At 38.0% G+C, this 24,109-nt stretch overlaps 1 protein-coding gene across 1 annotated transcript in view; it reads right to left on the bottom strand.

Moving 5' to 3' along the window:
- LOC150100485 (sodium/hydrogen exchanger 9-like) overlaps positions 1–24,109 on the bottom strand; it is a 481,199-nt gene that overhangs the window by 372,727 nt on the left and 84,363 nt on the right. The window contains exons 3-4 of the mRNA XM_090402508.1: positions 16,836–17,077; positions 15,171–15,248 (exon numbers count right to left, since the gene is read on the bottom strand). Coding sequence (XP_090258634.1) covers positions 15,171–15,248; positions 16,836–17,077 — 320 coding nt within the window. The remainder of the gene's footprint in view (positions 1–15,170; positions 15,249–16,835; positions 17,078–24,109) is intronic.

The raw sequence follows: 24,109 nt of genomic DNA, 5'->3' as shown, positions 1-24,109 counted from the left end.
TGAATTCACATCCCCATTTCCGTGCCCAATCACTCAATCTATTCAAGTCTTCTTGTAAGGCCACAACATCTTTACTACACTTCATGGTTCGTCCCAACTTTGCATCATCTGCAAACAACTGAATATCTCCATCTAAATCTTCACCTATATCATTAATATACAAGTTAAACAGTAATGGACCTAAAACAGGCCCCTGAGGCACTCCACTAGTGACTTTCCTTTTCCTAGATATCGTCCCCCTCCCCTTACACAACTTGTTGATACCTATCAGATAGCCAGTCTCCAATCCAATGCACCAATCTAATATCCAACCCCATCTGCTGTAGTTTGACTGTCAACCTATCATGAGGTACTCTATCAAAAGCCTTTGCGAAATCCAAGTATATTACTGTGTATCCTTTTCCTCTGTCCAAGGAAGCAGTCACTTGATTGTAATAATAAGTAGATTACTAAAACATGACCTCCCTTTAGCAAATCCATGCTGTCCATCAAAGATAATACCATTGTTATCAACCCAACTCTGGATCCTAGTTCTCACAAGCTTCTCCAACAACTTAACCACAACACCTGACACACAGATAGGCCTATAGTTTGATGCTTGAGTTCAAACACCTCGTTTATGAAGTGGCACAATCTTGCCCTCCTTCCACTCCTTAGGAACTTGACTGAGTGCAAGACTCATTAAAAAAATATGTCAAGGCAAGTGACAACTCCCTGGCACATTCTTCCAGAATACGTGGTGATATATTATCAAGTCCCATAGCCTTATTAACATCTGGTTTACTCAGCTCCCCATACACCTCTTGCTCACCTACAGTCAGTCTCTCCTCTTCATCATCAACTGCTCTCAATCTCTCCATGAAGTCACATTCACAAGATTGAAAGATCTTTATGAACTGCTCATTAGGCATCTCCACCACACATTCTGCAACAGCTGTCTTTATACAATTTTCTCCTATCAATCCTTCCATAATCATTCTTTCTTTTGCTGGCTACATATCGAAAGAATTCTTTAGGATTCTTTTTTGGCTTCATTAGCCAACTGCTGTTCAAATCTCTCTTTAGCTACCCTCACCAACCAAGTCACCCTCCTTGTTTGGTCTTTGTAGAGCTCGTGGAATTGGTTATTTCCACTTCTCTTAAGCTGCCTCCACAATGTCCTTTTTCTCTGTATCGGAAGCTTAATCTCTTTATTCATCCATCTTGCGCCCACCTTGTTTAACCTTCTCCCCCTTGGAATACATTTAGACATTGCATCTACTAAACAGTATTTGAAAATCCCCCAAGGTGCATTGATCTCTTTTCCAGCTAACTCCTCATTCCACACTACACCTGCAAGCCGTCTATGTGTCTTGTGTATATGTCTTGATCATATCCCCCCCCTCCCCATTGTCTTCTATCCACCAATCTCTGCCGTTTACATGTCCTCAGTCTATCCTCATAATCAACATTACACAGTCCTGATATCATTTTTGTTATCTCTCACTGCACTCACTCCAAGGTTACTGTATACCCTTCAAATCCCAGAGACCAGCACAATTTCATCTCTTGTGGTCAATGTTCTCCTCAACATTGCCACAATTCTCCGAGATGTTTTCACAATCTCTGCAATATGACCTTTGAACTTCAAATCTCTAAACATGATCACTCCAAGATTCCTTGTTTCCTCCACATCTTCTGGTATAAAGCCATCAAATAAGTATGAAGCATCAAAAATTTCAAAGCCTTACATTTCTCTTTACATTTCATTTCTTCTTCATTTACTTTACATTTCTACACGTCAAATCCTCTTGAAGAGCCAAAACATTAACACTAATACCAATAACTTTCTCAAGCTTCACATCGTCTACAAACAACTGAACATCTCCCTGCAGCCCAGTGACAATGTCATTGACAAACATTTAAAAGTAATGGTCTCAATGGTGAGTTCTGTGTAACTCCACTTCTGCATTCAGTGGAGTCTAAAGGGGGAAATGATAGATATAGAAACTGATATTTTTATTCTTTATACTAATGCCAGGATTATCTGGAATAAAGGAGATAAATCAGCAGTGCTGATAGAATTAACCTGTTCAAAGATTATTATTGGGATCTCTGAGATGTGGTTGATGGAAGATGACATTATATATATATATATATATACACACACACACACACACTAAGAGAAATAGAAGTAGCAGCACACAGCATTTTTCAACAGGATAGGAAGGGAAAATACAGTGGTGGATTGCTACTTATGATACTGAAAGCTTTTTCCCTTGGTTATACTATAAATTACAGATGCCAAGAAATTATATACTTGGTTTAATCTTTATCCAAGTGTAAGCAAACAAAGTTTGGACGTGAAGTAACTTCACGACTGGGCAATTTGTATTTAGAAGATAATGACTTCACATCAGTTGTCTTAGTATCCCATAATGCAAAGCATATATCCATACAGACATGTATAATTCTATGCAGCGTTTCTCAAACTTTCTAAGCCCAAGGACCAGTAAATGCCTAAAACGATTCTGCGGACCACTAAGTTACAGAGGCGTAGCTGGGGGGGGGATCCGCCCCTGGTGGCACCTTTTTTAGCGTTTATGAAATCTTGCCTTACTGTGTATAAAACAGCAACTGAGTGATGAAATAAACTTCAACAATGTCATCGAGATTTTGCGAACAGAAAAGCAAGAAAAATAACATTTTAGAATGTTGGAATCAAAGTTTTACTTCAAAAATAAACATACTATTTTTTTAATTTATTTCCCTATACGTCATTTTGATTTTTTGTATTATTTTTTAAAAAACCTATGTAGGAATTACCAACATTTCGGAAAAACAGTGCCATTTATAACATAATAAATCTAAAAGCATGTTTTGAAAGATATGGCAACATAATTAATTAAATTGGAAGTAAACGATTAAAAGTGTATCATCATTGAACAAAGTTTTAATTTTTATTAAACAAATGAATAAGATGATATAATTATGTTACTACTTACTTTTAATGAGATGGTTGAGCTTCTCGGCCCTTGCAGAGTTCCTGGGTATATGGCTCAATATTGGTCAACTTCAGTCGAAGATCGGCACACACACAATGTGTGCGATTTCTGTATTTTGTTTATATTTGAAGGAGTGATGAAAATCCTCTCTCTCACAAAGTTAGGTTGTAGAAAACTGCAGGACAATTTTCAATGCTTCTTCAGATAATTCCAGAAATTCACTTCTCACTGAAGATGAGATCCAAAATCGAGCAAAACCAAGATCACGGAATTGCATTTTAAGCCCACTGTCACTTGAAAGCTCAATTAACTGTTCTTTTTCCGATAACGAAAGGTCGCTCTCATGACTGCAAGCCTGAAATGGATCGCGAACCCACAGAAATTTCTTATAAAAGGTATTCGGAAAATATGTTTCAAAATTCCGTTTCAGATTTTTGAGGTGGTCACAAACTCAGAATCAACAAAAATATCATTTTCATTAAAAAGGATTCCAATGTTGGAAAAGGAGCAAATTGACCATCTTTTACATAATTAATCCATAAAACTAATTTTTTCTCGAATACCTTTATTTTGTCATAGGCATCAAGAACAGTTAAAAAATTTCCCTGAAGGGAGAGATTTAGTTCATTTAATTTCGAAAAAATGTCTGAAAGATAGGATAGTGTTGATAACCATGCTTCGTCAACAAGGAGTGATGCAAAATTAGAATTACGTTCATTTACAAATAATAAAACTTCATGCCTTAATTGAAATAACCTTGTTAGTACTTTGCCCCTGGAAAGCCAGTGAATTTCAGAATGAAGCAAAAGTTTGTATATTCACTGCCCATTTCATTGCAGAGTACTGAAAATAATCTGTTATTTAAAGATCGAGCTTTAATAAAATTAACTAGCTTGCCAGCATTGTATAGCACAGTTTTAAATTCTGGTAGCATTCCTTTGGAGGCTAACACTTCCCTGTGTATAAAACAATGCACCCAATTCATATCCAGAGCTACTTCTTTGACCTTAGAAGCAATCCCACTATGCCTGCCTGCCTGTAAGAGCGTGAGCTCCATCTGAACAGAAGTCTATACATTTTTCCAACTGGATCCCTTTGTGCACTATGTAATTATTGAGAGTGTGAAATATTTCTTCTCCAGTTATTCGGAATGACAAAGTTCTACAAAACAGAATATCATCATGAATGATGTTATCATGCACATATTTTACGTAGCATATTAACTGTGCACCGTTTGTAACATCAGTAGTCTCATCTATTTGTAACACATAATAAGGGCTCTTCTTAACTCTTTCAATTAACTGAGATTCTATGTCACCTGCCATATGATTAATTCTGCGACCGACAGTGTCATTTGAAAGAGGAATCAAATCAACATCTTTTAGTAACTTGCTGTCAAACATTGTTTTTACCACATCTTTTATAGCTGGAAGTAGTAAATTTTCCCCGATAGAATGAGGTTTCCCTGTTTTCGCTATGTGCAAACTTAAGAGATAGGATGCTTCTAGTGCTTTGCTATTAATGGAACCCATGGCTGAAACTATATCTTTCCCATGATTTAATGTCCCTAAGCATCACTGAAAAAATTCAATTGGCTTATTTTTTCACATCACAATGTTTAGTTTCTAAATGTCGTCAGAGTTTCGCAGGTTTCATGCACTCGTTCGACAACACTTCATAACACAAAACACATTGAGGTTTCTGTTCACTTTCATCTCCACACCAAATAAACCCAAATTCCAAATATGAACTGTTATATTTTCTACTGTATTTTTTCTTTGAACTGCTTATTTCTTCTACTTTAATAGTATCAGATTTACTGGCCATTACAACACATGTATTACAATTAGGGTTAGCATTACCTGTTCCATTTGCTCTTCTTTTCAAAGTCTTAGTTCTATGCCACTTTTCTATTATTAAAAAAACGTTTCCGAATAAATATATAAATACTGGGGTTAAATCACGACACACTTTGTTCAAGTATCACTTAGCACTTCTGAAGATATATTGAGCCTTGGTTGAAGGATACCTTCAATAATAAAAATCTATACACAACAAGCAATTGGTTGAAATGTTGATAACACATGTTCACTTCAAATCTGACAAAACAGCAAGGGAAGGCAGAAGCAATAAAACTATATTGTTATTCACTTTACCCCTCTTTTATTATTCGTCATTCTGCATCTACAAATTTAGCAGCAGAATGAGGAATAATAAAAGAAAGGTGAAGTGAAAAACAATAGTTTTATTGCTTCCACCTTTGAACAATTGAAGCTATTTGTTGGATTTTTGAAGGCTCCATTTGATTTCAATAATTTTTACCTACTTATTCAATCTTGATTTGTTTTGTTTGGATAATTAAAAAATATATATTTATTTAATTAATTTAAGTCTGCCTGCAGACTACCTGTCCCATCGTCGCAGACCACTGGTTGAGAAACACTGATGCTATGTATTATGGGAACGGTCACTACCCAGATTAGCAGGGTAAGATAGTGACACCTGTGCCGCACCAAAGGGAGGCCTGCCCCCTCCCAAATGAAAGAGGAAAAAAAACACTAGAAAAATCTATTCCTAATTAAAATTAATTTTTTTATTCATGTTGTGCCGTGTCTTCTATTTCTATACTACTTATGAATTAGCAGTCACATAAAGTGGGAATCCCCTATAGCTCTCGGGAATCACTGCCACTGCGAATGCAAGGCAAACGATGCAGTGCTCACGCAGACCAAGCGCTACTTCATTTCCCAAGTGGGGCCAGAGGAGATCAAGGGTTTCATTATTACTATTATTTAAGCCTCCAAGGAGTCAAAAGACTTATAGCGGGAGGTCCTTCCTAGGAAACACAAATCTATCCAGACTCATCGTGGGAGTTCCCTCCTAGGAAACACAAAGTCTATCATACCACTCCTTAAACTCATTGACCGTTCTCACTCTCACCACTCTATCAGATAATGCATTCTAAGGTTCAACTGCCCTCCACGCAAAGAAACCACTCCTCACCCTCTTGCTCACAGTTTCCTTTCGTAACTTCCAGGGATGGCCCCTTATCATCACTCCTTCCCGTTTTACAACCAAGCGAAAGAACTCCCCAGTGTCAGCCCTGTAACCACCTCTCAACAGTTTAAAAGTCTCGATCATATCACCTCTCCTTCTTCTATCCACCAAACTCTGCAGTCCACATTCCTCAGCCAATCCTCATAACTAACATTGTACAGTCCTAAAACTGTCTTTGTTATCTGCCTTTGTACCCTTTTCCACAGTTAATTATACCTTTGGAATCCTGGGGACCAAATTTGAGAACAATAGTCTAAGTGTGGTCTGATCAGGGTCTTATACAATGGAATGATAACTTTTATCTCTGCAGGTCAGTGTCCTTCTCATTATTGCAGCAATCCTCTGTGTTACCTTCACCACCTTTACAATATGTCGCCTAAACTTCAGGTTTCAATCAGTCATCAATCCCAGATCTCGTCTCCCCTACTTCCTCCGGTATAACTCCTTCCATAGAGTATGCAGTATCCTATTGATGTTTCCCAAACCTCAAGACCTTACATTTTGCTGCATTAAACCGACACCCCCCATTCATTTGCCCATCTGTCTAGCTTATTCAAATCCTCCTGCAGGACTACCACATCTGCACTATTACTTATAACCCTTCCCAGCTTCACATCATCCACAAACAATTGAATATCCCCTTGCAATCCACTGACAATGTCATTGATATAAAGATTAAACAATATAGGTCCCAGTACCGAGCCCTGTGGGACCCCACTTGTAACCCGCTGCCTCCTTGAAACTGCCCCACCATACACAACTCTGATACCTATCGGACAGTCAATCCTGAATCCAGTTGACCAACCTGACATCCAAATCCATGTGCTGCAACTTAAATATCAGCTTATTATGTGGAACCCTTCAAATGCCTTCGCTAAATCCAAGAAAATGGCAGTATATGCCTTTCCCTCATCTACTGGTCGTGAAACTTTATTATAAAAGGCTAGCATATTACTAAAACAAGAGCACTCCTTCACAAATCCATGTTGACTCTCACAGATAACATTACTCTCATCTGCCCAATGTTGTATATGGTCCCTAACTAATTTCTCCAAGATCTTAACAACTACTAATGACACACAAACTGGCCTATAATTAGACAGTTCTAGTCAGCTACTGCCCTTATGCAATGGCATTATCTTACCTTCCTTCCATTCCCTGGACACATTTCCCATAGCCAGACTTTCACTGAAAAGCCAGGTCAAAGCAGCTCTCAGTTCTTTAGCACATTCTCTCAAAACTCGTGGTGAAATACCATCCAGTTCCACAGTTTTATTGAAATCCAGAGTACTCTGTATTTGAAACACGCTCTCCTCCTGCGCCCCTAATTCTCGAACCTCCCTATCCATCTAGTATTAAAATTTACTCCTACAGGATGAAATACACCAATAAAGTGTTCATTGAACAATTCCTATGTCCTCTGCATCAGTCACTCTATTCCAATTTTTATCCCACAATATCCTTCTTCCACAATCATTTCTCCTCCTACTGGCCACATAACTAAAAAAATTCCCTAGGATTTTCTTTGGATCTTAGGGCCAATCTCTTCTCGTATTCCAGTTTTGACTTCCTTACCATACTAGTCACTCTCCTGGCCTGTGTCTTATATTCTTTATTATTATTATTATTCCGGGCAACTCCAAGGAGTCAACAGAATCATCAAGGGAGGCCCTAACATCATGTCAAAAACAACTATTCGACATTCACACAGTATCTATCATACCTTGCCTTGAACTCATTCAAGGTCATAGCACCCACCACAGACTCTGGCAGCTTATTCCACTCATTCACCACTCTCCAAGTAAAAAACCTAGCTCAAACACCCTTGTTAACCACATTCTTGTCCAGCTTCCATGCATGGCCCCTAGTCCTCCCACCACCAGTCCTATTTTAAAAAATATTTGCTGGATTAATCTTATAGTAACCCTCAGTAATTTGAATGTCTCAATCATATCACCCCTTTTCCGCCTATCGACCAATTTTTGCAACCCACAAATCTTCAACCAATTCTTATAAGGTTCATTCCACAGACCTGCTATCATCTTGGTCACTCGTCTCTGGATCCTCTCCACTTCCTCCCCATCACGAAGAAACCCTGGCACCCATAACTGGGCACAGTAGTCCAGATGGGGGTCTTATCGAGGCTCAATACAGAGGAACAATAACTTGTTTGTTTCTGCATGTTAAAGTATTTTTCAGAAGCCAAGTGATTTGATGAGCTGATTTAGCCACTTTTGCAATATGCCCCATAAACTTCAATTCCCTATCCACCAACACTCCCAAATCCCTGGCCTCAATCTCCTGGAGTACGATTCCACCAATGTGATATACTGCTGCTATTCTTTTCGCTCCAAAATGCAAAACCTTACACTTTGCCGCATTAAATTGACATCCATTTTTACTAGCTCAGTCCTCCAAACTATCCAAATCATTCTGTAAAATTTTGACATCCTGTGCACTCACAATTGCTCTCCCTCAACTTTGCATCATCAGCAAACAAGTGAACACTTCCTCTCAGATCCTTTCCAATATCATTGATGAACAAATTGAAAAGTAGTGCTCCAAGAACAGAGTCCTGTGGCACACCACTAGTCACAAGCCATCTTCTTTTAGACTCAACTCCCGATTTAACCACTCTCTGGTATCTCTTCGTCAACCACTCTCCTATCCATCTCACCAACCCTATATCCATCCCCATCTGCTCCAGTTTACTGATTAGGGTTCCATGTGGTATCCTGTCAAAGGCCTTGGCAAGGTCCAGTAGAATCACTGTAAATCCATTACCCCTATCCAGTTCAGCCATCACTGTGTTATAAAACAGTGAGCAAGTTACTGAGGCATGATCAACCCTTCACAAAACCATGTTCTCCCCCATACCATTTTCATCTCTCCAATCCTGTATTCTTTTCTTGACTAATTTCTCTAAGACCTTGACAACAATTCCTGAAATGCTAATCGGTCAGTAATTTACAACAGCAGTCTTGGAACCACCTTTATGCAGTGGAACTATTTTCCCCTCTTTCCACCCCCACAGGACTAACCCAGAACCAAGACTCAAATTAATCAAATTGGCCAAGGGTACTGACAATTCTTAAGCCGCTTCTCGTAGGACACGATCTGGTATACCATCCAATCCCACAGATGTATTGACATTGAGGTTATGCAATAGACTACTCACCTCCACTTCATTCACCACAATTCCCATATAATCTACTGGTTCATTGATATCTGCAATGTCACCACCTGGATGATATATTCTTGCAAAGTGCTCACTCAATAACTCAACTATATCAACTGATTCAGTTACCTCCCTTCCATCGGCATTCTTTAAAATCATTCTGCCATATACATTTTTCCTTTTACTTGCAACATATTGAAAAAACTGTTTAGGATTCTCTTTAGCCTGCATGGCCAATGCTCTTTCGTAATCCTTTTTTGCTTTTCTTACCACACTCATTACCCTTCTGGCCTGTTCTTTATACCATTCATGTGCCTGCCGGTCACCTTTCTCCTTAAATTCCCTCCATAGTTGTTTCTTTTTTTTTGCAGCTCAAGCTTAATGGTGTTATTCATCCATTTAACCCCTACTTGATTTATTATTCGGACTCTAGGTATACAGTCAGCCATTGCTTCATGCAAACACTTCTTAACTGCCTCCCATGCACTATCAACTTCTATTCCTAGCAGTTGTACATGCCATGGCACTGAACCAATCAAACTCCTAAGCTTGTCATACTTTCCAGCCTGATAATTCCACATGTACCCTGTCTTAACTGTAAATTCCACACCTTTAGCCACCTCTCAAGTCAAAACCCTATGATCACTCTCACCGATTGGTGGCTATGTCGTCATATTTGTTACAGCCAAATCCTCAGATATAATTACTAGGTCAAGCACTCTCTGACCCCTAGTATTTTCCATTACATGCTGTCGCAGAATAGTTATCCCTTAATAACCGCATAAAATCCAATTCCTTCCTCTCGTGTGTCCTCTCCTCCTTCCAATCAATGTTCCATAGTTGAAATCTCCCATAATAATTACCCTCCTTCCACTCATTTCTTCTACTGTTTCCACCATCTTTTCCATCACCTGGTCTATAGCAGCACCCAATTGTATATTTTGTTCTGCTAGCCACAATCTCACACCAAATGGCCTCAAATGTGCTCTTTTCTCTATCCTGCAATTCAACTTCTATTCTCCTTGGCTGCAGCTCATCAGCTATAATCAACAGTACTCCTCCCCCCATTTTATTCTCCCTGTCATTCCTGAACACACTATACCCATCACATTCAATCCCATTAGCTATATCATCTACAGTTAGCCATGATTCACTAATGCCAATAATCTGTGGTCTGGAAGTGCCAACCATGGCCAAAAACTCTTCCTTCTTGTTCCTAATACTCCTAGCATTAGTGTACATGAATTTAAGACTCCCATTATCCCCATTTCTACTGTGACGTTATATTAACTATCCCATTCTGATTTGTTGTCCTTATTCGCTCGGGCATATTATACTCATTCATACATTCAACTGCCTCCCTAAGGTCTGTATATCTACCCCCCCCCCCTTAATAAATCTAGTTTCCCTGATTTTGCACATCCACTACATTCAGCAACACTTTTCCAAGTCTCCTTACACCGTATACATTCAAATGCAAACCATCCATCTTATATAGATCCTTTCGCCCATCGAACTCACTCCACACATCCACAAATTCCACACCAATCGTCATACATAACCCACGCATAAAGTCATTTGCAATTATGGCCCTCCTTTTAAACACTTCACTGTCATACCGTGGCAAAAGACTAATCATGCTAACGCTTTCACTCTTTTCTTTTGCTACCTCAAACAATTCATTCAGGTCCTCTATCATTTCCATTTTATCTCCTTTCAAATCATTCGTACCTGCCACAGCAGTCATTTCTTTCACCCTTTCCTTTTGCTCTCTAATACTCAGTTACATCCTTTATGGTCGCACCAGGTTGGTTCGTACTAACTAGTCTCCATACAGCACTCTCTACTTCATTTTGTTTACGTTCACACTCATACGCTTATTTTTCCTATCATACTTTTTATTATTGGCTGGTACACTCAGTCGACTTTTGTTCATATGCTCTAGTATCTTTATGCATCTGCTCTTCACCTGTCTCCTTATATCTCTTCCATAGCCTCTTTTTCACATGCAGTTCCTGTTTAATATTGTTTGCCATTCACTTTACATCAAATTGTGTCCTCTTCTTCACTTGTGGAATACAGCTTACTATTGCTGCTAACAAATATTCCTTCACAATTTCCCAAGCACTAATGATATCCCAGCCTTCCAATTCCTCCCTCCATGAAAAACTTCCCCAAGTTGATGTCTAAGACTATTATAATCACCTGCCTTATAATTATAGAGAAGGGAATATCAAAGAGAAGGAAACATATGATACTCCTGCATGTCTATTCATCTTCCAAGTCAAAACCACATGGTCACTCTCTCCAACTGGTGGGAGAAATGTCATCTCAGTTATTATCGACTCTTCTGATGGTATGACCAAATCCAAAAAACTCTTGAATCTCTTGTTCCCTCTATTACATGTTGCCTAAGACATTTGTCCTTCAAGAATTCTAGAAATTCCATTCCTTATTGCTACATGCATCTTCCTCTCTGCAATTTATACTGCTGTAGTTAAAATCTCCCATAACAATCATTCTTCTTGCACTTGCCAAGCTCAACTGTCTAAACATCTCCTGTTCCCCACCCTCTGTGTTCCTTGGTTTGTAGCAAGACCCCACTAAATATCCAGTCTTGCTTATCTCTACCTCACACCATATGCTTTCAAAATCATTAGTGTCACTGCCTTCCAAAGCCTCCACTCTCAGAGGACATAAGTTGTCACTTATCATAAGCAATACTCCACCACGACGCTTTCCCTTCCTATCCTGCAGAAAAATGGTGTACCCTGCTTCTTCTATTCCTATTATTATATCCTCTTCTGTCAACCATGTCTCAGTGATCCCAAAACGTATGATCTATTGATGAACCACTTTGATGAAGAAATATAATGGACGTAATTTTTTAGAGTGCATTTTCCAATTTCTCTTATTCAAGTAATATTAATATTGTTTTGATTATTTTAATTCATGTATTGGCGATCACTGCGAATGTTCAGCCATAGGTTGTATGCAATGCGTAGAGTCTAATCTCAAATCATCTACTCAACTCGACCCCTCCCCCAAGATTAAATCTTGAGTGCATGTTCCCCCCCCCCTCCCAAAAAAAAAGAAAGATTAAATCCTGAGAGTATGCACTGAGTGACACTGCTTAAGAGTAGTAGCAGACTCAAGTGTCAAATTATAGATCAGCCTGTGTTTAATCAGTAGTTAAGATCTTGGAAAATTAGTGAGAGATTATATACAGTGTTAGGAAGATGAGGGCAATATTATCTGTGAGGGTCAACATGGATTTGTTAACTCCAAATAATTTTATCTTCTTCACTTGAAGTATACAATCTGCCATTACTGTCAACAATTGCCTTTTATATGATTGCCTTTTATAATAAAGTGACAAGAGTAGTTGATGAGGAAAAGGCATATTCTGCCATTTTTTTGGATTTTACAAAAGCATTTGACAGGGTATCACATGATAAGGTGATATTTAAGGTGAAGCACATGGGTTTAGATGTCAGGTGAGTGAACTGGATTCAGGATTGGCTACCTGATAGGTATCAGAGAATTGTGTATGGGAAAGCAATATCAAGGAAACAGAAGGTTACAAGTAGAGTCACACAGGGCTCAGTACTGGGACCAGTATTGTTTAACCTTTATATCAATGACATTGTCAATGGATTGCAAGGGGATATTCAGTTGTTTGCAGATGTGGTAGCCCTGCAAATCATTTCAATAAAGTGAACAGATGGGCAAATGAATGGGGTTGAAGTTTAATGCAGCTAAACGTAAAATTTTGAAGTTTGGGATAAATCAATAGAAGGCTGCATACTCTGTTGGAAGAATGGTACTGGAGGAAGTACCAGAGGTGAGGGATCTGGGAGTGATGATTGATAGAAACTTGAAATTCAGGGAACATATTGCAAAGGTGGTGAAGGCAGCCTAGAGTATTGCAGCATTACTGAGAAAGACACTGCCCTATAGAGATAAGAGTTGTACTTCCATTGTACAAAGCCCTGATCAGACACCACTTGGACTATTGTTCTCAAATTCAGTCACCAGGATTTGAAAGAGATAAATTAACTGTGGGAAGTGTTCAGAGGCAGATAACAAAGATGGTTTCAGGACTGTTCAATGTTAGTTATGAGGACAGGCTGAGAGATTGTGGACTGCACAATTTGGTATATAGAAGGAGAGGTGACATGATTGAGACTTTTAAACCACTTGAGAGATAGTTACAATGATTGACACTGAGGAGTTTTGTTTGGTGAAACAGGGGGAAAGGAGAGAGGACAAGAGGCCATCCCCTGGAAGTTACGAAGCTGTGAGCAAGAAGATGAGGATTGGTTTCTTTGGAGGGTAGTTGAACTGTGGAATGCATTGTCTGATAGAGTGGGGAGAGCAGAAATGGCCAATGAGTTCAAGGAGTAGTATGATAGACTGTATTTTCTAGGATGGGCCTCCCATGATGAATCTTGTCACTCCATGGAGGCTTGAATTATGATAATAATAAACATTCCCTGATACTGCCCCATATACAACTTTCTGATATCTCTCAGAAAGCCAGTTACATTCCACTAATCTAAAATCCAAATCCACATGTTGCAACTTAAAAAATTAACTTGTGATGTGGCACTCTGTTAAATGCCTTTGCAAAAAAAAAAAAAAAAAAAAAAAAGAGATGATAGTGCAAACCACTTATCTCTTCCTTCCCTCATCCACTGCTCTTTAGTTACCTCTATTATAAAAAAGGTAACCAGATTACTAAAACAAGATTGTGCCTTAACAAATCCATACTGGTCTGCAAAAATAATATTGCTCTCATCTGTCCAATTCTATATATGAGTTCTTACCAATTTCTCCCAAATCTTAAAAACCGCAGAAGAAATACATACAGGTCTATAGTTTGATACCTCCATACTACCACCTTTATATAACAAAAATACCCTACCCTCCTTCCACTCTCCAGAAACTTGTCCTGTTGCAAAGACTTTCCTTAATTGAGTTCCATGGCACATTCTCTTAAAATACGCGTTGAAATTCCACCTTATCCTCCTGCATTACTGACATTCGGCATACTCAGTGTTTGAAAGACATTCTCTTTGTTCACTTTTAACACTTCACCACTCCTTATCTCTCTAGGAATAATTTGTACTGTAAAGAATAAAAAATGTTCATTAAAGAGATCTCCATGAGCACAGTAATCCACCTCTAATCGTTTTTCTTTCTTTTCACCAGATAAGGGGGAAAAAAACTCCTTAGAATTCTCTTTAAACCGCAGTGCTAGTATCCTCTTGTATTCTAATTTTTCTCTGCTTACAATACCAGTTACTTTCCTTGCCTGAGCTTTATATTCCTCATGCAACTGTTTCCGCCATCCTTTGTCTTTCATAATCTCTTTTTCATATGCGATTCTTAATTTCTCTTGTCATCCATTTGACTCCAAATCATTTTATTTTCTTCACTTGAAGTATACAATCTGCCATTGCTGTTAACAATTCTTTCTTAAATACCTTTCATGCACTACTGACTTCTCTTCTTTCAAATACATCTATTGTAATGCTGCAAGCTAGTTTCAAAGTTCACAATAATTGTCTGTCTTATAATTGCACATAAATTCCTTCTGCCTTGATACTTTTACATGCCTATTCATTCTCCAAGCCAGATTTATGAAATTTATTAGGTCAAAATTAGTACATAATTATATTAGTACAGGAACTTAAATTATTAGTAAACATTAATTTGATAGAAATTAGCATAATTTCAAATTAATGTTTAGTGTTCAAGTGGTTCTGTGGTTTTCATTAACTCATACTGATTCTGTCAACTGACAATTAATATGCAAATTTCCTTATATTTCCTTATATATGCAAATCCATATATAAGGAAAATCAGAAAAAAAACTCATTTAGGACTCAGTTAATATTCTATATACTGTCAATGAAGAACATATTAACCTTTCAAATTATACTCACTCTTTTCAAGCTATATCCAGCATTAAATATGATAGGAGGAAGAATAATGTTGAAAAATATTTCTGGATCAAATGTTGCCTATTAAAAGAAAATATATATATATATATATATATAATTCAAAAGTATGAACAAAGATTAAAAAATAATAATAATCAAGAGCCAAGAGGCTATTTTTTTTTGCCGGTGTTTTCGGCATGAAACTCTTAGATTTCGATCTCCGAGTTTCGTATCCGGCTTTAAAATAATGAGTTGATGCTAATAATAATAATAATTTGATACCACTTCCCGGAATACAACTCATATCTATCAGACAGCCAATTTCCAATCAATTTTACTGATAATATTTAAATCCATGCAGCACAAGTTGAATATCAGCTTATGGAGTATCCTGTCAAATGCCTGTGCAAAAAAATGGCAGTGTATGTGGGGTTGTTGACAGCCAAAACCACAGATCTGGGAGAATTTTTTTTTTAATTTGTTATGGAAAAAAAAGATCAAAAAATATTTTACATTTGTTTTTATTTTATTTAAATTATCTCCTTGTTTTTTCTCTCTCTCTCACACACACAAAGTTGTAATAACAGAAATATAAAGGTAAATTATATGGTACATAATTATAAAAATAAATAAAAATTTGTCCAGTGATAAATAAAAATTCTTAAAAAAACATTTATCAAACCTTCATCTCCCATGTGACTATCCCCACAAGAGACTGCCCCTACTACACTCCACCTTGGCAGCCAACTAGTTTCCCTGTCCTGACACTCACTTGTTCAAAGAACAACAATCTTTCTAAATCCTTCCCTTGCAAATAGCTTTACCATCAAATAAACTCCAAAGATCCACATATTTCAGACCTCTTCTTCAACACATTCACTACATCACTCATTAATGCTGCTTTTTAAATCAACTCTGTATTAATCTTATTCTAGTCAATACAATCAATATCTTCCATCTCATATCTTCCACTTATAAACTGCATAATCCACAATTAACTTCAAATCTGTTGCCATCTGATTCACTACTGCTTAGGTTCTTTTTACCAACCATCACTATCATATCATTCACACTTCACTGCTAAAGTTGCAAAAATTATGCTCCATGCAAACACTCCTCTGATATTCTATTATGTACACTACAAAGCACTGACTCTCCATACATCACACTTCCCACTACTCCATTCATTCACTGCTCACCTGCATATCTTGCCACTCTCTCTGTTCTCCTAATTTCTTGCATTCCTATCATCTATCATTTGCGCTCAATATTCACTTCCTCTCTTTCTTTGGTTCTCTCTCTCTATTCTCAAAACTTGCTTTCACTTCTACTCTTGTTCATCTCATATTAGTTAGCTTTTCAAATTCCTCCCTTCCTGCTTCTCACTTTATTTTTTATCTCTCTCTCTCTCTCTCTCTCTCTCTCTCTAAGCATCCTATGCTTGCTTTACACTCACAAACACAATCAATCCATCCATCAGCACTACTATACCTCCAAACATACTAACTAATGTTAAATCCATAACCATTCTGTACTCACTTTCCCAACTTCAATCATGCTACCCCTATCTCTGTCTACAATCAGTCATTTCTGATACATCACAACCACCACTACTAAAACCAGAGATACTGATATTGATTAATTTCTATATGCTTATTAATTTCATACCTTTTGATCCAGTTCCCTGCTTTCAACATCAGTGACTTCACCTCTGAATACATATGCATAAGTAGTTTTGTTTCCTACATGACTGAACATAGAATGGGGAAAATGACTAGTATCCAGAGAAAGAAACAGGTTATCAGGTGGTATGGCAGCTGAAGTGTTTGGTGGTGTTGCCGGAATTACTCTCATATAAGAAATCTCCAAGTCTTGACCAGCATAGCGAATAATAGCTCCTACAATAAGACCTAAAATAATAATTACAGTTAGTTTAAAAAATATATATGAAAACTAATCCACAATATTTGACTATACAAAAGAAAACAGACTACTTTTTTATGGTTAAAAATACACACACATACATATCTTGATAACTATTTTATTTTTTATTATTATTTTTCTGACCTCCATGGAGTCACAAGACTCAATATGGGAGGTGTCAACACAAACTGAATCATACCACTCCTTAAACTCATCCGATCAGCACATTTACCACCTTCTCAGGCAATGCTCCTACCAATCTCCTTGCAAAAAAAACTTACTTTTTCTGCTTTTACTCACGTTCTTTTGAAATGCCCAGGGATGGGACCCCTTGTCCTTGCTCCATTCCCTTGTGTTACCATTCTGTCTATCCTCATAATCAATGTTGTTGAGAAAGTCCTGATATCATTTTTGTTATGCATCTCTGCACGGTCTCCATTACTTCATCCCCTTCAAATCCCAGTGACCACATCTGACCACAGAAATTCAAATGTGGTCTGATCAAAGCTTTATACAATGGGACAGCACACTTTTATTTCTTGTGGTCAATGGTCTCCTCAACATTGCTGCAATTCTCTGAGATGTTTTCACAATCTTTGCAATATGTTCTTGGGACATCAAATCTCTATCCACAATCAACCCAAGATTCTTTGCTTCCTTCATTTCTTCCAGCATAACTAACCAAGTGAATATTGAATCATCCCATCTGTGGATCCCAAATTTTAAAACCTTACATTTGCATTAAACTGGCATCCCCATACATTTACCCAAACACTTTACCAGCTTATTCAAATCCTCTCAAAGAGCCAAAACTTCAGCACTATTACTGGAAGTGTCTAATTATAGACCAGTTTGTGTGTCATCAGTAATTAGTAAGATCTTGGAGAAAGTAGTGAAGGACTGTATACAGCATTGGGCAGATGAGGGTAATGTTATCTGTGAGCGTCAACATGGATTTGTGAAGGGGCGCTCTTGTTTTAGCAATATGGTAGCCTTTTATGATAAAGTTACAAGAGCATTAAATGAGGGAAAGGCATATACTGCAATTTTCTTAGACTTAGCAAAGGCATTTGACAAGGTGCCACATGATAAGCTGATATTTAAATTGCAGCACATGGGTCTGGATGTCAAATTGGTCAACTGGATTCAGGATTGGCTGTTCGATAGGTATCAGAGAGTTGTGTATGGTGAGGCACTTTCAAGGAAGCAGAGGATTACAAGTGGGGTCCCACAGGGCTCAGTGCTGGGAGCTATATTGTTTAACCTTTATATCAATGGCATTGTCAGTGGATTGCAGGGGGATATTCAGTTGTTTGCAGATGATGAAAAGCTGGGAAGGATTATTAGTAATAGTGCAGATGCGGCTGCCCTGCAAGAGGATTTGAATAAGATAGATAGATGGGCAAATGAATGGACGTATCGGTTTAATGCAGCAAAATGTAAGGTCTTAAGGTTTGGGAAACATCGATAGGACACTGCATACTCTATGAGAGGAGTTATACTGGAGGAAGTAGGGGAGACAAGAGATTTGGGATTGATGATTGATAGAAACGTGAAATTTAGGGGACATAGTGCAAAGGTGGTGAAGGTAACACAGAGGATTGCTGCAATAATGAGAAGGACACTGACCTGCAGAGATAAAAGTGTTATCATTCCATTGTATAAGACCCTGATCAGATCACACTTGGGACCAAATCTGAGAACAATAGTCCAAGGATTTGAAGGGGATAAATTAACTGTGGAAAGGATACAAAGACGGATGACAAAGATGGTTTCAGGACTGTACAATGATAGTTATGAGGATTGGCTGAGGGAATGTGGACTGCAGAGGTTGGTGGATAGAAGAAGGAGAGGTGATATGATTGAGACTTTTAAACTTTTGAGAGGTGGTTACAGGGTTGACACTGGGGAGTTCTTTCGCTTGGTTGAACAGTGGGAAGGAGTGATGACAAGAGGCCATCCCTGGAAGTTACGAAAGGAAACTGTGAGCAAGAGAGTGAGGAGTGGTTTCTTTGCATGAAAGGTGGTTGAACCATGGAATGCATTGGCTGATGGAGTGGTGAGAGTGAGAACAGTCAATGAGTTCGAGGAGTGGTATGACAGATTTTGTGTTTCTTAGGGGGAACCTCCCCTTGATGAGTCTTGATTGACTTCGTCTTTCTTAGGAAGGCCCTCCCACGATGAGTCTTTTGACTCCATGGAGGCCTGAATAATAATAATAATAATTACATACACCTCCATAGTGCAACTGGAAGAATGATGGTACATTGTCCTTCAATTGTAAAAGGCATATGTTCGATTCTCGTAGTGATGGGAGGAATCTTTATATGTTTTTTTTTTTTTTTTTAACAATTGAAGGTGAGTTAGCCGATCTCATATGGAAGTAGCAATGTTTTTTTCTCCCAGGAACTGTGGTTTTTCATCGTGAATACAGACAAATTGGCCTTCAGGACACACACAATTTACAGACAAAAAAAAAAAAACTAGTGGTTGTGGTGGGCTGTAGATGGTGTTGTTGTAAATGATGGTGATGAATGGAAGTGGTGGAGATAGACAATTGTAAAGTCGGTGCCCTTCCTCAATGAGTCTTTGGACTCTTTGAAGGTGTCATGAAATAATAAAAATAAATAATAACAACCCTCACAAGCTTCACATCATCTGCAAACAACTGAACATCTCCCTGTAGTATAGTGACAATATAATTGACATAAAGATTGCATAGTCCCACTTCTGAACTCTGTGGAACTCAACTCCATCTTCCTACTCCCTGATACCACTTCCCCGTATACTACACTCTGATATCTATGAGAGAGCTAATCATCAATCCAATCCAATAACCTCATATCCAAATCATACATACATTGCAACTTAAGAATCAACCTGTCATGTGGCAAGCCATGTCAAATGCCTTAACCTTATCCACTGCTCTCGTTACTCTATTATAAAAAAATGCATAAATGCATAAAAATGGCCTGCGTAAATAACATTACCCTTATCTGTCCAATTTTGTATACAAGTTCTTACCAATTTCTCCAAAATAAATAACTACAGAAGAAATACAAACAGGCTTATAATTTGATACCTTCCATTCTACCACCCACCCTTATGCAATGGTACTATCTTACCCTCCTTCCACTCTCTAGGAACTTGCTCCACTGCAAGATTTTCACTCAATAAACAGCCAAGTTAATAGTACAGTCAGTTCCATAGCACATACCCTTAAAGCACGTGATGAAATTCCATCTAGTCCCCCCTTCCTTACTGATATTTAGCATACTCAGTATTCAAAATACACCCTCTTCATTCACTTCCAACTCTTCATTACTCATTATCCTTCTAGGAATAAAGCCTGTAGTACCAGGATGGAACACTCTAATAAAGCGATTATTTATTTATTTATTCATATGGAGTTTCCTCCCATTTTTCCCCCATCCCTATTTGGGTGAGTTGAGCTAAGTATTTATGGCTGTGGATCTATACGTGTTCATGGGGTCGGTTTGCCTGCTTGCAGGAAAAAATGCCAGATAAACTGGCGGAAAAAACCCTATTGCCCACGCCCAAGACCTGCTAACTTGGCTATGGCTGAGGAAGATCCTCAAATTCCTCACGTCTTCGACGGGAATCAAACCTGGGACAATCTTTCCCCAGTCATGTGGTTGCGAAACGCACAGCCACTAGGCTAACCGCACGGACAAGTGATTATTATGGCTCATTCATCGCTTTGGTCAGCCAATTCCCATCTCTATAAACCACTATCATTTTTCCTCCTACTCACCACATAGCAAAAAAACTACTTGGGATTCTCCTTAGATTGCAGTGTCAGTCTCCTCTCATATTCTAATTTTTTTCTCTCCTTACAATACTAGTCACTTTCCTAGCCTGAGCCTTATATTCTTTATGCAACTGCCTCTCATTTCTCTCTTTATATGCCTTCCATAATCTCTTTCTCTATCTACAATTCCCATTTTATTCCTTTTGTCATCCATTTGCCTCCAAATTGATTATCTTCTTCCATCAATGAGTACAATCTATTATTGCTGGATACAAAAGGTGAGGATGTGATTATGACAGGGAAAGTGATACAGTGCATAAAGATGGTGGTGAGTGGGATATAAATGTAAATCAGTCAGAATCAGAGAAACAGGGAGGTCAGATTGAGGAAAAATGTGTAATATAGCAGCCAGGGTGCAGAGTAATGGTGTTGGTGGTATAGTGCTGCAAAGTATGGAACTGTGTATACTAATGTAAAGAGGATCAGAAATAAAGGAACCAAGTTCAGAGTACTGATTGAGTCAGTATGTAAATATAATTGGTGTAAATGAAACTTGTTTGTCTGAGGATGAGTTACTGCAGTGGTTAAATTCAGCCAGGGCCTGGAACTTTTTTATGCACCAGACCCAGATCATTTTTCTGTTCTGTGACTTTTCTCCCTTTACAGTAATTAAGCCTAACACTAAACAGACAGCAATGGCAGGTTATTAAGATGTGCATATGATTGGTGTGGTATTAACAAAAGATTGTGTGACTGAAAGATAAAAGCAAACTGACAACTGAGTTGAAATGCTAACTCTCTTCAACCGAATTCTAATAATATGTGAAACTTCCATAAAAACATTCACTATATATATATATTTCTTAGTTTTAACACATTGACGAATTTTAACACGTTCAGTTGCATTTTATTGCTGCGAGTGAACTCGCACACATCTAATTAATAACAATAGTTTTTAGTTAGATACTGTGTTTTCAAGTGCAACATATGGTTTTGTTTGAACAAAACATACAGCATAGTTTCTGTATGAGGGGACATGTGATTCATTAATTAGTGTTGAATTTATCCCAGATGTCTCTAATTGCACTGACATAATAAAAGTACTTGTTTTGTTTGCCTCTACAGTATAGTGGCTATTGGGGAGGGAGTGTTGTTTACTGTGGGAACAAGTTACTATCACCCCGAAGTGAACGTGTTTAAGCTTTTTTCGTGTGTGAGGTATATGCGAAACTTTTTAATTTCTTTTTTCATAAAGTAAAATCAGGGGTGTGAGTTATATGCGAGGGAGAGTTATATTCGAGTAAGTATCATATTTCAACTATGGATAAGTACACTGGTACCTTGTTTAAATGGAGAAATAGCATGGATGACATTGATAACACAAAACGAGTTTGTAATGACAGTTTGTATGTAGTTTCTGAAGAAAAAGAGGTCTGTAATGAATCCACAGAAACACAGAATTCCAATCAGTTGCAATTCGATAATATTAATATGCTGAACGAAAGGAAAGCTTTACCGACTTGCCGTACATTCATCCAGTGGATCGCATTCAAAGGTAAATACAATTGGTTATTTTGTAGAAACATTTTTCTGTTTTGCGACTTTTCTGCCTTTACAGTAATTATGCCTACATCATTGTGTTATTATTCAAGAATTGTTTACAGTTTTGAATGTGTATATAATTTTATACACATTCAAATGTGTATATGATTTTGTGAAATGGCAGGATTTTTCCTGCCATCCCACAAAATCCAAAAAATCCAACTCACACTAATTCGGACAAATAATATACTGTGTTAGGATTAAAGATCAAGAGATGGCAGCACTTGTCTGTCACTCTGTTTGCTTTATAATTTGTGATTTTTGCTGTCTCTGATTTATGTTGCTTCCACCCATGAAAGGTTATTTACATGCCACTAGTACATTTAGTACTATGAGCAGGCTAGGTTATATATATATCCTTCAAGGAAATCTACATTCAAGGAAATTTAAAATTTCCTTGAATATATACCAGGTGATTATAAAATAACATCAAGTGTTCAGAGTCCTCTAGTGAGTAAATGTATTGGACGAAACACACAAATATTCAGTAGACGTACACAGTGGAACATGGGCATTCGATTTAATGGAAAAAAAAATAGTACCAAAATAGTTTTTGTAGTCACACCTACAAAAACTAATTTGGCACTGCCAAATTAATTTTTGTAGGTGTGACTAATGAATGACTAAATGGCAAATGAGAGACAGCACACATCAATTTCATGACGTTTATTGTTAATTACAAATGAGGTTCAATATAACCACCATTCTAATGTTCCAGGAACTGCATACGGTGCACGACATTTTCCACAGTAGCTCGCAACATATCGGAATTGATTTGTCTCACGTGTAACGTTATTTGATCTTCAAAGTTGGAATATCAGGTACATGTCCTTGATACACAATGCTTTAAAGAAATCCCCATGGTCAAAAGTCACAAGGATGAGATCAGGTGATCTCGGTGGCCATGGCGTGGGAAATGCATGACTAATGATTCTTCTGTCAGAGAAATGTTGGTGCAAAATGCGCTAAACCTGAAGTCTGATGTGGGGTGGTGCACAATCCTGCATGAAGATGGTCAAACTGAGACATCCTCTTTGCTGCAGTTGTGGTACCACAAAGTTCTGTAGCATATTGGCATACTATTAGCATTAACGGAACAGGTCACTGGTCCATTTTGGCGATTTTCCTCGTAAAAGTATTGACCGATGATAAAAGATGCCATAAATCCGCACCACACTGTGACTTTGGGCGAGTGGATAGGCATCTGCAGACACACGTGCAGATTAGTTGCAGCCCAAATGCGACAGTTGCATGCGTTAATATCGCCGTTCAAATAAAAGTGAGCTTCGTCACTCCATAAAATCTGCCACAGCCAGGCATCATCCACTTCCATACGTGCTAAGAATCTCAAAGATAAGTCAATTCGTGTGGTCTCATCACCAGGGCACAATTCTTGAATATGACTGATTTTATAGGGGTAAAACTTCAACATCTGATGTAGGATTTTCCACATGAGCGATATCCATTTTCCGGGATATTGCTCATGCACTGCTGGTACCCTGCACATTCGTCATCTCCTGTTCTACAATAGCAGTTGCAACTTGCTCAACTTGTTGGTGATTGATTGGTTTGCATCCCCTGCCTACCTGCACTGCTAGAGTTCCAGTAGTTTCAAATCGGCAAATCAGTTTTCGTAAGTTTGTTA

This window comes from Typopeltis vanoorti, chromosome 13 (assembly GCF_054136105.1).
Source record: "Typopeltis vanoorti isolate ZY-2024b chromosome 13, IOZ_Tvanoo_1.0, whole genome shotgun sequence".
Classification (NCBI taxonomy): Eukaryota; Metazoa; Arthropoda; class Arachnida; order Uropygi; family Thelyphonidae; genus Typopeltis; species Typopeltis vanoorti.
This window is presented reverse-complemented; position numbering and strand designations above follow the sequence as displayed.